The sequence below is a fragment of the Typopeltis vanoorti genome, chromosome 10 (genome assembly GCF_054136105.1).
Source record: "Typopeltis vanoorti isolate ZY-2024b chromosome 10, IOZ_Tvanoo_1.0, whole genome shotgun sequence".
In the NCBI taxonomy this organism is placed as follows: domain Eukaryota; kingdom Metazoa; phylum Arthropoda; class Arachnida; order Uropygi; family Thelyphonidae; genus Typopeltis; species Typopeltis vanoorti.
The window spans coordinates 125,528,064-125,545,557 of record NC_143558.1 but is presented as its reverse complement, the minus strand read 5'-3'; the positions used below and the strand labels follow the sequence as shown (position 1 = coordinate 125,545,557).

At 37.2% G+C, this 17,494-nt stretch overlaps 1 protein-coding gene across 1 annotated transcript in view; it reads left to right on the top strand.

Annotated features, from left to right (window-relative positions):
- Positions 1-17,494, top strand: part of LOC150102772 (uncharacterized) — a 275,594-nt gene that overhangs the window by 112,131 nt on the left and 145,969 nt on the right. Inside the window, exon 7 of the mRNA XM_090398736.1 lies at positions 6,347-6,444. Coding sequence (XP_090254862.1) covers positions 6,347-6,444 — 98 coding nt within the window. The remainder of the gene's footprint in view (positions 1-6,346; positions 6,445-17,494) is intronic.

Here is a 17,494-nt window from a genome sequence, read left to right as displayed (position 1 = left end):
CTTTGAAAGCCAAGTAAAAAGTTCACCATTTTAAGATCCACACAGATGATCCAGTTATGGTCTGTATATTTTAATAACTTCAGAACCTTTTTAATGTCCTCATATGTTTCCTTTAAGTGGACTGAATAGCCAATAGGAATTGAGCCATATACATTCCCATTGTGTAGTAAGACACACTTGAGACTTCTGCTTGAACTGTCGATAAACAAACGCCACTCATTTGGATGATATTGTACAACACTCATTTCAGTTAGTAAACCTGACACATTGTTATCAGTAAACAAACCCACACTCGTGTTTAAAATATTGTACAAGTTACTTTCTCTGCTACGATAAAAAGTTATCTTCGTATCTTGCTCCAGTAAGTTTTTTTCATTTAATCTTGAAGCTAACAATTCTGATGATTCCTTTGATAGGCCCAAATCTCTTACTAAGTCATTCAATTCTGCTTGAGTAAAATGTTGCGGTCCAGAACTAGAAATTAAATTTTCATTGTCTAAATCAACATCCGGGTCTTGCTCCTCAAGAACATCTGGCATATCCCAATCATGCTTGTTCTCAAGTAAAGGAAGTCCTTTATAAATTGGCACGGCTCTTTCATTGGAATGAGCAACTGGCCGAATTGCTGAGTCGAGATTTGGATACACAATTTTTTTCTTATTCTTATTATTATAACCAGAAGTCTGAACTAAACAAAAATAGCAATCATCTACGTGATTTTTCGGTTCACGCCAAATCATTGGAATGCCAAAAGTTAATTTTTGGCGTTTTCCCTTGCTCCACTGTCGTAAATTTTCTATACATGACTTACACACTTTATTTGGAGCCCATGAATTGTCCTGATATGCAGGTTTTACGTCAAAGTATGCAAAGTACACTTTCTTAATGAAATCAGTGATATTTGTCATTTGACTGGGAACAGTAAAGCTGCCACAAATGTAGCAGAAGGAATCTACACTATTGACACATTTTCTAGTCGTAGACATGATGTATTTTCTTCACTGCCGACTAACATACAATTAACAAGACAAAAAAAACCAGAGACTTTATTGAAATGTTATAAGCGCTCATCATACTTTCACGATCGATTAACGATTGACTGATTTCGATCGTTCTTTGTCCACTATGACGCATATAGCATTCATTTGTTTTAGACAGTTGTCATCACCTACTTTTCATCATGTAATAGGTCAGTTATCGTAATAGGTCAGTTAATGTAATAGGTCAGTTATCGGCCTCTCTCGCATTCAAAGCGCCAGTACGTGCCATTGCAGGTTCTTACGCATTTATTCGTTTACTAACAAGCGAGAGCAGTGAGCGCTCCAATTCTGATCTGCACACTGCTTTGAATAATAGGCTATATCTTCGGGAATTTTTCGAATTTCTTGATAAAAAGTTAGGAACAGATTTTTAAATGTACATACTTTCAGAAAATAATATTAAAAAATCGATTTTTTTGATCCTCTAAATAGTACTGCAACCTTAAAACTATCAAAAACTTACAAATTAGCGAAAAGAAAATGCCATAGAGGAAAAACCTGACGTGATAGAGAAAAATGGGTTTAATATTTGAAGTCAGCGCACCCAAATTAGTAAAAAGTGAGGTGTCAGATCATAATCAGCAGAAAAAAATTTTTTTTTTGTTGGCCAGTGTTATAATCACCTGCCTTATAATTCCACATGTGTTCCCTTTTCTTTGATACATCTTCACATCTGTTCATCTTCCAAGTCAAAACTACATGGTCACTCTCTGCAACTGGTGGGAGAGATGTCATCTCACTTATTGTTAGCTCTTCTGATGCTATGACCAAATCCAAAACTCTTGAACCTTTTGTTCTTTCTATTACATGTTGCCTTAGACATTTGTCCCTCAAGAATTCTAGAAATTCCATCCTCTTATTATTACATGCATTTTCCTCTTCCCAGCTTACATTGCTGTACTTAAAGTCTCCCATAACAATCATTCTTATTGCACTTGCCAAACTCAACTGCCTAAACATCTCCTGCTCCCCACCCTCTGTACTCCCTGGTTTATAACAACACCACACTAAATATCCTGTCTTGGACACTTCTAGCTCACACCATATGCTTTCAAAACCATTAGTGTCACTGGATTCCAAAGCCTCCACTCTTAGAGGACATAAGTCATCACTTATCAATAATCAGTACTCCACCACCACGTTTTCCTTTCCTCTCCTGCCAAAAAAGGCTGTACCCTGCCACTTCAATTCCTGTTATTATATCATCCTCCGTTAACCACATCTCAAAGATGCCAGTAATCTTTGGCCAATCTGATGCTATCATGCCACCAATTCATCTCCTTTATTTCGGATACTCCTGGCATTAGTATAGTGCATAAAAATGTCACTGCTTCTATACCTATCAAACCTATCAAAACACACAAACATTATTCAAGAAAAAATAAGAAAGTTTGAGAACAGGAACCAAACTTTGAAGATTCAGTGGCAAGCGCCTTGAAGAAAACATTGATTAATTGGTTCAGCCAGAGAGGCGTGTGGTGAGGTTGTGTGCAAGGATCGAGAAATCAGAACTCCATGGTGGACACAGGAAGTTAAAGAGGCAGTTAAGGTAAAGAAGAAAGTATATCAAAAGTTCCTGGCAAATAAGTCAGTGTGCTCTTCTTCTTAACCACAATAGTGGAAGACTTTGTTAAGAACATACAAAATAAATATCAAGAAGTGGCAAGATATTTTGGAGGTTGTTGAAGGAAGCTAGAAATGGAGAAAAGAGTGCTATAAAAGGAATTAGGGATGATAAAGGTGGCATGAAAACTGGAGAAAAAAGATATCCTTGATATATGGAGTAATTACTTAGAAAAATTGCTAAATGAAACAAGCAATGACCAGGCATGCAATCAGGAATACATATCCATACTTAAAGAAGAAAAAGCCATCAAAAGCTAGAAATGTGGAAAGGCAGCTGGAATAGATGATATTCGACTAGAAATGCTCAAGTATAGAGGTATAAAAGTCTTACAGTGGCTGCACTGAATACTTCAGAAAGCCTGTACAAATTGCAGATGATTGGAATAGAGCTCTCATAGTACCCATATATAAAAAGGGAAATAAAACTGAATGTGAGAATTACAGAGGTATTTTTCTATTGAGTGTTCCTGGTAAGATTTATGCAAGTATACTTGAGAAATGGTTGAGAAGGATTGTGGAAGGGAAGCTTGGTGAAGAACAAGCTGGATTCAGGCCAAATAGAGGCTGTCAGGATCAGATTTTCACTTTACGACAAATAGTTGAGAAATCATGGGAATATAACAAATATCTGTATTTAAGTTTGGTAGACCTGGAAAAGGCATATGACAAGGTGCCAAGAGAGAGAGAGAGAGAAGCTATTCAAAATGCTACAGTTGTATGGTGCCAGTGGGACATTATATCTAGCAATACTTCGTCTTTATTTGAGTTGTAAGTCAGCATTTAGAACTGAAGGAAGTTCAGGAAGATGGTTTAATGTTAAATCTAGTATCAGACAAGGATGTACATTATCTCCTCTGTTATTCATTATCTATACGGATCACATTATGAAGGAAAGTGGTATTAAACCTGATATCAAATTTGGATATGTTAATATCAGCTGTTTGCTTTATGCAAATGATGTTATACTTCTAAATAAATCTGCTACAAGTCTGCAAGATTCCCTGACTAAATTGAATAACTTTTGTAATAGATATGGTATGAAGGTCAGCAATAACAAGACAATGAAAAGGACAAGTAGAACATTTCAGCTACTTAGGTATGATTTATAATGAAGATGGTAAATTAAATATGGAAATAGACAACAGAATCAACAAAGCTGGTATGATAGGAAGTGAACTGAATAAATTTATATGGAATAAGAGAGAAATAAATCAAAACACCAAATTAGCTGTATGCAAGACAGTGTTCAAACCAATTTTAACTTAAGGATCTGAGAGGTGGGTTAGAAACAAAACACTTGACCACAAACTAGTGACAGCATATATGGAAGTCCTGTGAAAGATTGGGGCTTGTGAACAGATTGCATCAATGGCAATATCATATTAAAAATGAGGATATTAGGAAAGAACCTAAGATTGTTAGCATCCAGGAATGTGTTAGAAGAGCTAATCTCAGGTATTATAGTCACTAAGCAGAATGGAAGAGAAAAGATTAGCGAAACCAGTGTTCTCTACCAAGTTGGCAGGAAAAAGACCCAGACCAAGATATAGGTGGATTTATAATACAGTAAAAAGTGCCTTAGAAGATAGAAATATAAGATCTGATAATGTTGGAGTCTTGACAGCTAACAGATTGATTTGGAGGAAAAACTTTAGATAGGAAGTTAGTAATGATGTAAGTTTCATTTCATATAGTACTGTCATATCCTTTACACCCCTTGCAGGTGCATGTCAGGAATTTGATGATGATGACAAATTATTGACCAAGTCAACTCTTTCAAATACCTTGGATATCACCTAACCCAGGGTTTCCCAAACTGAGTTCCGGAGAACACTGGTGTTCCGTGGAAAGTGAATAAGTGTTCTGTACAAAATTATCAAAATTAATATGAGCCTGGAATGGTTTTAAATGCAGTGACATGTTCAAACATGCTTGAAAATCAGGCGCTCCTCATTTTTCATGTGGATTGTGCTATTAAGGCCAGCGCACACTGGCTAACAGCCGTCCACAGTTGGCGATGCCTCTGAGCGCAAGTGAAGTATGGAGGTATCTATTCTATGAAACGTGTGTCACAAACAAGGTCAGTGTGATGCGCTGCAGCTTGGCATGCCTGTAGTGTCCGCTGTTGCAATTTTGTGATGCAATACAGCCTGCTGTGGCGATAGTGTGCACTTAGCTTTACATTGAATATGAGACCGATGATACTCGACTCTAACCAAGGTGTTCCATTAAAATTTCAGGATTTGTGATGTGTTCTGCCATAGGAAAAATTTGGGAAATGCTGACCTAATCTACAGAGAAGAAAAAGACAGAAATGAAAATTACAAATTTCAATAGAGCTTTAAATATTATAAATCAAGATTTTAAACCCTCATGGGTGCAAAAACATACTAGGATTAGAACTTATAAAACATTGGCAAGACCAGCGGTGACTTACGGAAATGAGGCATGGATGATCAGAAAAGGAGATGAGAGAAGAATAACTGCAGCAAAAATGAGATTTATGAGGAGAACCGCAGGATACAGCTTGTTAGATCATAATAGGAAGAAATGAATGAACAATCAATAATAGAATTTATCCACAACTATAGATGGAAATGGAAACAGCACATTGAAAGAATGGACAATAGTAGAATCATCAAACAAATTCTTGAATACAAACCCGTGGGGAAGAGATCAGTTGGAAGACAATATAAAAGATGGAATGAGACCGTAATGGGCCCTGAGGCCTAATACAAGATAGGAAGATGATGATGATGACTGCTTCTTGTGTCATAACTGGTGATTTCAGAGAAGTATTACTAATCGAGTATGACTGATGATCTCAAAGGGATCCAAGTCCTTTGAGATCATTACTAATACTCTATCTCCTTTTTTTCTTTCTAATTTTTAAAAACATTTTTTGTTTCCATTAGTTCATCATCTGTCAACTACTGGTCAGCCAGACACCAATGATTTAATAACCAACTAATTTTAGTGCTGCCAAGTCATTGGTGTCAGCAAGAATGGTTTTGTCAGATGATGATGGTGATGTACTGTATGACAGATGTAACATTTTTTGACAAGACCCAGTTCCCCCCCTTTCCTAGAATTTCTCTATCATTTCACAAGATATTTAACTTTGCTGCTCCAGTTGAGGCTATCTTGATTCTCTTTCTACCACCATTATTAATTTCATAGCTATTCTAATACCTTAATTCACAGCCTCCCCAAGTTTCTTGCCTAGATAAACATACTGTTATTCTTCTAACAGCTGCCTGCTCAGCTTCACACTCTGTTTACATGCAGACCATCTCCTAGCCTTAAATTTTTACCATATAACCAAGGCCTCTCTTCCATATATCATATACCCAAGGCCTCTCTTCCTGCATATTCTAGCTCTCATGCATTCATAATATTGATCACCCTCTCCTCAGTTTCTCTGCTAACATTGTTTTGGCAACAATCACAAATCTACTCTCACAACTCAGATGTGTAAACATCTGACATCTGGGTACAACACATTTTATCTGCACCTTCATTTTAGCCAGCTGTTGAATTATGCAGCAAATAAATAGATTTTCCAGTGCTATCAGATAATTTAAGCATTATTGTATATTGTTTATACCATCTTTTGTTATTTAATAAAATGTGACTGTAATATTTTGAGAACAGTACTTAAAGAAACATTTTACTAATAGGAACAGAAATTGTGCTCTTTGGGACAGGTGGAGAAACTCATGGTGGCTCTCTTTTTTATATCAGTCTTTCAGATCTTTTGAAAGGTCATATTAAAAAGGTGAGTAAACTAAATCATTTCTAGCGTTGAGCTTATGCTCAATTACTAGTATATTACAATTTATGGAGTGGCAAATAATTATCCTGTCTTCTCTTTACATAATTAGATGTGTAGCCTGTTGCAATCAAGAAATTTGACTTCATGCATGATTGTTTTGCCATAGCATTATGGAAGAAAAGATACTGTGGAGGCAGCACAAGATGAATATCGCTAGTAATCAGTTGCATGAAAGGTAGAGAGGGCAGGCAAAGAAGGTGACTCAGATAGTAAAGAAAGCAAAAGTGAAGTGTGAGTAGAAATTAGCCAGTCAACCAACAAAAATCGTAGTGAGTTCCTTCAATATGTATAAAGTAAAAGAAAGAATTCCTGCAGGAGGATGGCATTAGTTGGTGACAATGGTAACTGATGCATAGGGTATAGTTGACATTTTTGGTGAGCAGGTTATCAGGGTATTTCATTCTTGGGAACATGACATCAGGAGAAGCTGTAGTATAGAGAGAGAGAGTGAGGGGAAAAGACTGTTCATGAGTGAGCAGGAAGTATGGGAGATATTAAGTAAACTTGATGTTAATAAGGCAGTAAGACTTGAGAATATATTACTACATGTCTCGAAGGAACATTTTAGGATGCCACTGGCACCCTTGGCACATCTGTTTGAGATGAGTTGTGCAACAGGGAAAGTCCCAGATGAGTGGAAAGTGGGAAAAATTGTTTCGTTTCACAAAGTGGGAGGCGTGGATAAGACCTAGGCTACAAATGATAGGCTGATCTATGTATCTGGGTTAAGGTGTTAGAGAAATGTTGAGAACTAATGATTCAGAATTGGGTTAATAATAGCAGTACTATGGTCATCATGGGTTTGTTAGAGGAAGGTCATGTTTTAGCAATCTGCTTATGTGCTACAAGGACAAATTCACTGTGTGAGATGCATGTACAGTGATATACCTGGATTTTTCCTAGGTCTTGATCATCTAGCTAAATTGAAATGGATGGGATTGGATAAGAGACAAGTGAGTCAGATAGGTGCTTGTTGTCAGATAGTTATCTACAGGTTGTGTATGGAGGAGTGTTAAATTGTGGATTGTAATTTGTGAGGAGTGCAAATTTTGAAGGAGGGAGGAGAGATCTGTGAATAATGGTGGACAAAGAAGTTTCGGGGCCATATTGATAAAAATGTGAGTCCATCACATTGATTATGGCAATACAGGAAAACCTCGCTCACCACGATTTATTAATCCATCAATTAATGCGTGCTAAGTAAAATCGCATTAAGCGAATACAATAGACAATAGGAATAATTATAATTCATCCATCAGTTAGTAAATTCGAAAAAAATTTATAAGCTATATTATTAAAGGATAAAATCATTATTTAATAAAAATCAATGGCTTATTTGGTTTGATGTCTAAACATTTGATTGAGCTACTTTTTTTACAAAAATTTAAGTAAAGATGCTTGAATAGTGCTCGACTTTTTCATCTTATCATGCAATTTGTGATAGCTGGCGATCTCTTTATCAAGATTTCTGTGAACTCTGAAGCTTCGTTCCATATCAGAATCAGCATCAAACAAAATTTCCTTAGCATGCTCAACGTGATTGAATACTAGCTTTTTTTTGCAGTTAGCTTCTTAGTTGTAACATTCACTTCGTGTTCACACTCTTGATCATCTTCTTCTTTTATATGTATTCTGTTTTTCTAGTTGAAGGAGATCATTCTTGCTTAACTGTTCTGAATGGGAATCAAGCAAGTTTTTCTGCTTTTCCTCTAAAGTAATTACTTTTCTTCTCTTTTTTATTACTGCTGCTTTCTTTATCAGTCTTTCTCTTTTCCATATCAGGGGGTTGAATATAATAAAGCCTTATAGGTATCTGAATTAAAGCAAAATGAAGGAAAAGTGATGGAGCAAGAGAACGGAGTTTGCACGTGCACTTGCAAAAATAGCTTTGAGTCAACTGCTGATTATCCCTGGCCACTGCCCACTGACTACTACATTGGCAAGTGACGCTGCTCACTGCAGAGTGGCGACAAAAAATATCACATAATATAAAAAAATTACATTAACTGATTAATCACTCGCTTAAAGTGGGAAATAGTATCATTTCACTCAGTCACACTAACTGAATTTTGTGCATATCGAATTTGCATTAAGTGAGGTTTTCCTATAATTTTTTATTATTTCGTGACACCTCCAAGGAGCCGAAGACTCATCAAGGGAGGACACCTACTCTACAACTCTCCATCACCACCACTCCATCTATCAACTACAACCTCTACTACCATCTACATCAACATGAATACCATCCACTGCCCACCACCACTAGTATTTTTTATTTGTAAATTGCACATGTTCTGAAAGGCCTATTTGTCTGTATGCAGGATTAAAAACACGAGTTTCTTGGAGAAAAAAAAACCTTGCTACTACTGTATGAGATCGGCTAACTCACCTTCAATTGAAAAAAACCCATATAAAGATTCCTCTCATCACGACAAGAATCAAACTTAGGCCTTTTCAAATTGAAGGGTGTAACATACCATAGTTCTTACAATTGCAATATGGAGGCAATATATCTACCACTCACCACCACTAGTATTTTCACAGACAATCACAAACATCTATGCTCACAGTGGGATTTGAACTCGCAGCCTTTTGGCTGGAGAGCAGATACACTTACCACTCGGCCAACCAGGTCAGCTAACAAAACCTTTAAAATTTAGCAGCTATATTTAGCTGCTAGGTTTCAAATGGATGAGGATGTGATAGAGAGGATTTGAAGAAGCTTCACTAAATTGATATCAGTTATGTGGGATATGAAGACACACTGAATGCATGTTATGTGCAGTGTTTTGTAAATGAAAAGAGTTGAAGTATGAGTGAGAATTATAAGTTGGAGATGGCTAGGCATTATGAAATTAATGTAGAGGAGATTTCTCATAGAATGGAGGGAGACAAAAGCTAAACAAGGGGCCATCCCTGGAAGCTATATATAGAAAATGTGAGCAAGGGAGTGAAAAGTAGGTTCTTTCCCTGGAGAGTAGTTCTGGTGAGTAGAATTGTGCTTGAAAATGTGGTGAGTGCAGAAACTGTGAATGGATTTAAGGCACATTTTGATCTTTTTGCTCAAAATCATAGGCTTCTTGCAATGAGTCTTTTGACTCATTGAGGTTTGATGTTAATAATTGTAAACTTACACACAAATTGCTGACACACTTGTGTCCAGATTATAAAGTATTCCTCGGTAGTAAAAACTTTTCATCTTCCTCACTTCAGTCTATAACATGATGTTGTTTGATTTTTTTTTTTATATACAAGGTCTCTCAGGAGGAATAGTAAATATTTTGGTAGGTGGTAGTATCGATTATTCTGAGTAAAAAAGTTCATGTAAATGTGTCCAATTGCAATTGGATAAGGAGATACAGCTGTTTGAAACTGGCACATAAAAAGCTATTATTAGAAGTATTAAAGAACAATAAATGACTTATGTTTGTATTTCTTGACTGTTTGAATGATACAAAACACAAATAATTGACAAATACTGTAATTTACAGTTCATAATAAATGTTCAAAAATTCCACTGCCAGCCTCAGTGCACTTTGCAACTCTTGTGGTAATACACCCTCTGTCCAAAAAGAAACCAAACTTTTCGAAAATAGAAGAAACTAGTGGCACCACCTGTTGTATCTTTTAGTTGTCAAAAGTGGCAACTTTCATTAGTGTTGTGTCAACCATTTATGACATTTGTTTCATTAGAAGCAGAGTTATAGTACCAAGAGTGACAGTGTGTTTTGAAGAACGGTCTGCGATTGACTTTTGTGTTAAACTTGGTAAAAGTTTTACCGAAACACATCAAATGCTTCAAAGAGCATATGGTGATGAATGCTTATCCTGTACTCAAGTTTACAAGTGGTTTAAGTGATTTCAAAGTTGTTGTGAGACGCTTGAGGACGACAAAAAGTTTGGCCGTCCAAAAACTGGACTGAGTGAAGTTAACATCAAAAAAGAGCATAATTTCATCAAAGAAAACCCGAAATCGTCCATGAGATTGATTGAAGATGAATTGGGGATTCCAAAATCAACTGTTCATAACATTTTGACCAAGAGTTTGGGCCTTCGTAAATTGAATTTGCGATTCGTTCCCCACAAGTTGACCGACGACCAAAAAATGTATCAAATTGAACACTGCAAGGACCTCATTAAAACTGCTCAAGAGGTCTCAAACTTCGTTTAAACGTTCGTTACTGATGACAAAACATGGTGTTTTGAGTATGAGCCCAAAACAAAGTGCAAGCGTGCTGAGTGGAGACCATCAGAAGAGGGTATCCGAAAAAAAAAAGTGGCTTGGAGAAGTCAAAAGTAAAGACAACGCTGATTTGTTTCTACGATTCCAAGGACATTATCCACAAAGAATTCATTCCACCTGGCCAGACTTTCAATGGCGAGTTTTATCTCGAAGTTTTGAAGCGATTGATAGCGAGAATTCATCACATACAGCATGAATATCGCGATGCAGGCAGCTGGTCACTTTTGCATGATAATGCACCATCTCATTGTTTGAACATTGTGAGACAGTTTTTCACAAAAACCAAGTTTGTGTTTTGGATCACGTGCCTTATTCACCTGATTTAGCACCTTGTGACTTCTTTCTCTTTCCCCGACTTCATTTGCCAATGAAAGGAAAGCGATACAACACCATTGAAAACGTTCGAGTAGCAGTAACCACTATCCTCAACAGTATCCCAAAAATCAATATAAAAAACTTGTTTAATGAATTAATTGACCGTGCCAAATGCTGTATCAAAGCTGAGGGAGAGTATATTGATTGAAATAAATGATTTGAATAATTATAATTGGCCTGTGTTTTATGTTTTATCAAAAGTTTGGTTTCTTTTTGGACAGAGGGTGTAGTACCTGTTGTTCTTCTGAGGTCATCTTGATGTTCTTTATGAGGGCAGCATTATCCATAATGCAAGCGATCAATTCATCTCTTGTATTTACCTTTTTTTTTATATACTTTGCTTTTCATTCACCCCCACAAATCACTGCGACCAATCCATTTTTCAGGGAAAGTTCGATTTAGATATTCTGTCATCTGAGGACTATGATGCGCAGAGATCCGTCATACTGAAAGAACATATCAGTCTTTATAGCCAAAGGAACATCCTCCAATAGTAGTAGAAGTTCATTTTGCAGAAATTGTAGATAAATGGGCATTGTAAAATGATTTGGTAAAAAAACTGGTCCAGTCAAGTGACTGTCGATCATACTGCACCACACGTTTACAGAAAAGCAATGCGAGAAATTTGTTTCTACAGTGATATGTGGATTTTCATTGGACCACCAATGCCAGTTATGAATGTTGTTGATACCATCACAATTGAAAGTAGCTTCATTGGTGAATAGTATTAATGGAATTAATTGCATTTACTCACCAACAAAATTAGCAATTAGCATTTACTCACCAACAAAATTCCAATTGACTGCATTCATCTCCTGGGAGAAAGTGTTGCATCTACTGTATGTGAGATAGATACAAACCTTGCTGACATAATGTTTGCCATACTCCTATATGTGGAACACCAATATGTGTAGAAATTCTCCATGTGCTTGTAGTAAATATGTTCTACTGACTGTATAATGTGTTCAGGAGAAATATGACTGCTGGGAGTACCAGTCTCATGCTGTTTGTTGTAAACACTCTCGAATCCAGTACTCTGTGGTTAGGAAACTGTCGATAGTCTTCTCGAAAGGCAGTAATAACACTTCCATTACAGAAACCATAAATGAACATCTTATCAACATGTGTAATGATGCGTGGCATTCTTAACAACAATTCTAAACTCAAAATTGCATCAGGTTATAACTGCTTTTTGGTCAGGGAGCTGCATGCTGGTCACGCTACCTGTGCATCAGAGCTGTACTACCAGTTTCAGACAACTGTATCTTCGCATCTGTTGACAATTGGACATATATTCATATGAACTTTATTACTAAATAATCGATTCTACCATCTACCAAAATATTTATTATTTCTCCTGAAACACCCTATGTGTGTGCATGCGTGCATGCCCAAATTAATGTAATAAATCAAAGAATTATGATTTTGCTGTTTATGGTAGTGAAAGGAGAACAGATAAATACCAATTTTTGTTTTTTTTTAATCTCTAATATAGATAAATTCATATATATGTACACACACATGTATCTGAGATACAATATCGTCACACACTTCAGATCAGATTTTTTGGATATTTTGCTGATTTTTCATTAAAAAAAGTGTTAAAAATGTTTACGGCTATTTAATTTTTAACACAATGCGCTAGTTATTTTATTCTACCACTGATATGGAGGAGTAGAGAAAAAAAAATCAGATTAATATATGTGACTTTCCTAAATGCATTTCTGGTGTGAATGTAATTTGGACATTGATTAGAACATTGAGTAAAATTGAATTACAATTGCACAATAATTGTAAGCTTGTGGTTATTTAAAGGTTGAAGATAGCTAACTGGTAGGAGACTTCTAATCAGTTTAATCCTCATCTTCCCATGAAATGCTCTCTTACTATTTAATACCTAGGATTCTGAATAAATAATGATGGCTTTGGGACTTAGCTGAGAAAATTGTATTCAGTTTTGGCTGAAACTACTTATACATTATTATTATTATTACCCAAGACCTCATGGAGTCAAAGACTCATCTAGGAGGTCCTTTTATCACACATCTCATCATACCGTGTCTTAAACACACTCAAACTCCTTGCAGACACCACACTCTCAGGCAAGGCATTCCAATCATTCACAACTCTGCACGAAAAAACCTGCCTCTCACTCCCCTACTCACACACTCTTTGTACAGTTTCCAGGGATGACCTCTGGTTCTCCCACTATTCTCTGTAGAACTTCTCTACCATTGATCTTATAACAACCCCTTACCAACTTGTAGGTCTCTATCATATCTCCCCTCTTCCTTCACTCCACCAGACTATGCAAATTACATCTTCTCAATCTTTCCTGATACTCAACATTCCAGAGGTCAGAAACTACCTTAGTCAGTCGCCTTTGGACCCTTTCCAACATCTCTTCATCCTTCTGAAAACCCTGTGACCAAATATGGGTACAATAGTCCATGTGTGGCCTAATCAAAGCCTTATACAATGGTACAAGAATCTCCCTACTTCTACACGTCAGTGTCCTCCACATCATTCTTAGAAGCCTTTGTGTTGTCTTCACAATTTTGGCGATGTGTCCCCTAAATTTTAGATCCTTATCCACTATCACCCCCAGATCTCTCATTTCCTCTACCTCCAACAATATATTCTCACCAAGCATAAATTCTGCATCCCATCTTTGTTTTCCAAATTTTAAAACCTTACATTTTGCAACATTGAACTCATATCCCCATTCCCGTGCCCAATCACTCAGTTTATTCAAGTTTTCTTGTAAGGCCACAACATCTCCTCTACACTTCATGGTTCGTCCCAACTTTGCATCATCTGCAAACAACTGAATTTCTCCATCCAAATCTTTGCCAATATCATTAATATACAAGTTAAATAGTAATGGCCCTAAAACAGACCCCTGAGGCACTCCACTAGTGACTTTCCTTTTCCTGGATATCGCACCCCCATACCTATCAGATAGCCAGTCTCCAATCCAATGCACTAATCTAATATCCAACCCCATCTGCTCTAGTTTGACTGTCAACTTATCATGAGGTACTCTATCAAAAGCTTTTATATTATATAAAAGCTTTTGATAGAGTATATTACTGTGCAGCCTTCTCCTCTGTCCAAGGAAGTAATCTACTTACTTTATTGTAGTAAGTAAGTAGATTACTAAAACACGACCTCCCTTTAGCAAATCCATGCTGTCCATCAAAGATCATACCATTGTTGTCAACCCAACTCTGGATCCTAGTTCTCACAAGCTTCTCCAACAACTTAACCACAACACCTGACACAGAGATAGGCCTATAGTTTGATGCTTGCGTTCGATCACCTCCTTTATGAAGTGGCACAATCTTGCCCTCCTTCCACTCTTTAGGGACTTGACCAAGTGCAAGACTCGTATTAAAAAAATATGTCAAGGCCGGTGTCAACTCTCTGGCACATTACTTCAGAATACGTGGTGATATATTATCAAGTTCCATAGCATTATTTACATCTAGTTTACTCAACTCCCCAAACACCTCTTGCCCACTTACAGTCAGTCTCTCCTCCCCATCAGCAACTGCTCTCAATCTCTCCATGAAGTCGCATTCACAAGATTGAAAGATCTTTATGAACTGCTCATTAAGTATCTCCACCACACATTCTGTAACAGCTGTCTTTATACCATTTCCTCCAATCAGTGTCATCCTTCCATAATCATTCTTACTTTTGCTGGCTACATATCGAAAGAACTCCCTAGGATTCTTTTTGGCTTCATTAGCTAACTGCTGTTCATACCTCTCTTTAGCTACTCTCACCAACGAAGCACCCTCCTTGCCTGGTCTTTGTAGACCTCGTGAAATTGGTTATTTCCACTTCTCTTATGCTGCCTCCACAATGCCCTTTTTCTCTGTATCGCATGCTTAATCTCTTTATTCATCCATCTCACACCTACCTTATTTAACCTTCTCGCCCTTGGAATACATTTAGACAATGCATCCAGTAAATAGTTTTTAAAAATCCCACAAGCTGCAGTGATCTCTTTTCCAGCTAACTCCTCATTCCATGCTATACCCGCAAGCTGTCTCCTGAGCTCTTCATAATCACCCCCCCCCCCTGTAGTTCCACGTATACCCTTTTTTCACAGGGGTCCTTGCACTGCTGGCAACCACCCAGGTAATCACCTCATGGTCACTTTCACCAATTGGTGGATTATTTCATACCTCATTTATAATTACATCCTCTGATGAGATGACCAAATCCAAGACCCTTAATCCTCGTGTGCTCTCTCTTACATACTGTCTGAGGTAGTTATCCCTCAAAAACTCAAGAAACTCATTTTCTTTACTTCCAGTTGCTCTCTCTTCATTCCAGTCTATATTGCCATAATTAAAATCACCCATAATCATCACCCTTTTCTTATTTGCTTGGCTTATTTGATTATTCATTTCACTATCACCACCATCCACATTACCAGGTCTATAACAACATCCCACCAAGTATTTGATTCCATTCACCTCTATCTCACACCATACTGCCTCAAAACCACTGGTCCTATTTCCCTCTTGCATCTCTACCTTGTATGGACATAACTCTTTCTCTATCATCAATAGCACTCCCCTTCCCTTTTTACCCCTTCTATCCTCACGAAACATATCATACCCTTCCATCTCTATTCCTGTCAGGATGTTGTCCTCATCTAACCATGTGTCACTTATTCCGACAATCTTTGGGTGAACAGATGCAATTAGTGCAACCATTTCATTCGCCTTGTTTCTTATACTTCTAGCATTGGTATACAAACACAACAGCTCATTTCTGGATCTACAGCTAGTTCCACTGATACCACTGACTCGATGTGATCTCTCCATGCTGGACTGGGGCCATTTCCCTTTCTGTTTCTTCATTTTAGAACCCTTTTCAATTCCATCTGTTTCCCTCATCCCTGGTAATCCCATTTCTTTCCTGCCTACACATGCTCTCACCTCCTCTTGGAGCCTCCACCTTTCTCACGCTGTGTACCCCTGTCCACCCTGAGCCTCCCCATTTCCCTGCTCCTCTTGCACACCCATTCTCTCATTTTCTATACTCATACCACTCACTTCCTCATTCATATCCACTTCTTCAATCTCTCCTGTCTTACTCTCCTGCTCTTCCACATCATTCCCCTCTCGATCTGATTCATTCTCTATTCACTTCTCTACCTTCCAGCAGCAGCAGTCTCTCCAAGCGACTTCCACCATAACCACTCAAATGCAGTCCATCGCTCCCATACAGCTCACTTCGTCCCTCAAACTCATTCCACACATTAACAAACTGTACTCCCATCTCCTCACATATTTCAGCCACAATATCATTCATAATCCTTTCTCTCTGCCTCATTTCACCACAATCTTACCTAGGCAACACACTGACTACCCTTCCTGTCACACTATTCTCTTTTATCTTTCCAAGCAGCCTCCTGATATTCATTCTGACATGCTCTTTGTTCTCTCTCAAATCATTTTTACCAATTAATACTATTAACTCTTTTGCTCGCTCCTGCTTCACATACAATGCCTCAATCACTCTACTCATTTTACCGCCTGGATGGTACAGCATAATCAGTGATGACTGAGGCATCATCTAGTTATATAAAGCTACCCTGAACTGATTTTTTGGGAACCAGAGTAAATAGTGAATTAAATAGCTACCAGAACAATTCCAATAAAACTGAAGATAGGTACCATCATTGTAAGAAGCATTAATGAAAAATAGGTGGAGATAGTAAAGAAATACCATGTCAACATAATTGATGTCACTAAGATTAAGAAGATGCAAAAGAGGTGTGATATTTCTCATTAATGAGACTATTTATTCAGGGTAATAGAAAAAGGATGGCATGGCTTTGTTATTCATTGATAAATTGAATGAGCATAGAGAGTATTTCAATTAATGTGATGTGGACAAATTTTAAAATGAGAAATTGGACAATGAGACTTATTTGTGCTCACAGGAAGGTTCTAATAGAAAAGAAATAGAGGAAGTTTTTTTTATTCATTTGATTGTAACAGACATAAAGGAAAAGGTAGATATTGTTGGATACCTAACAGAAGAATAGAAAATAAATGCCAGACATGTAGAAATGTTTGGGTCAGATTTTGTGAAAAGAGTAGGTCTAATAACAATGATGAGTATCTGCTAGACCACTACTCAGAATACAGATAATCATGCTACAGCATAAAAATGCATAAATTCACAATGAGAGGATATATAAAATTTAAAAATAATTATCATTATATAATTATTCATAATGATGCCTTTAGGTGATCCAAGGTCCTTGATAGTGTCTCCATCTTCATGTGGTATGAAGGCTTGCATGAACTAATGACCTCAAGAGCTTTGTGACTAAGTAGGCTCTGC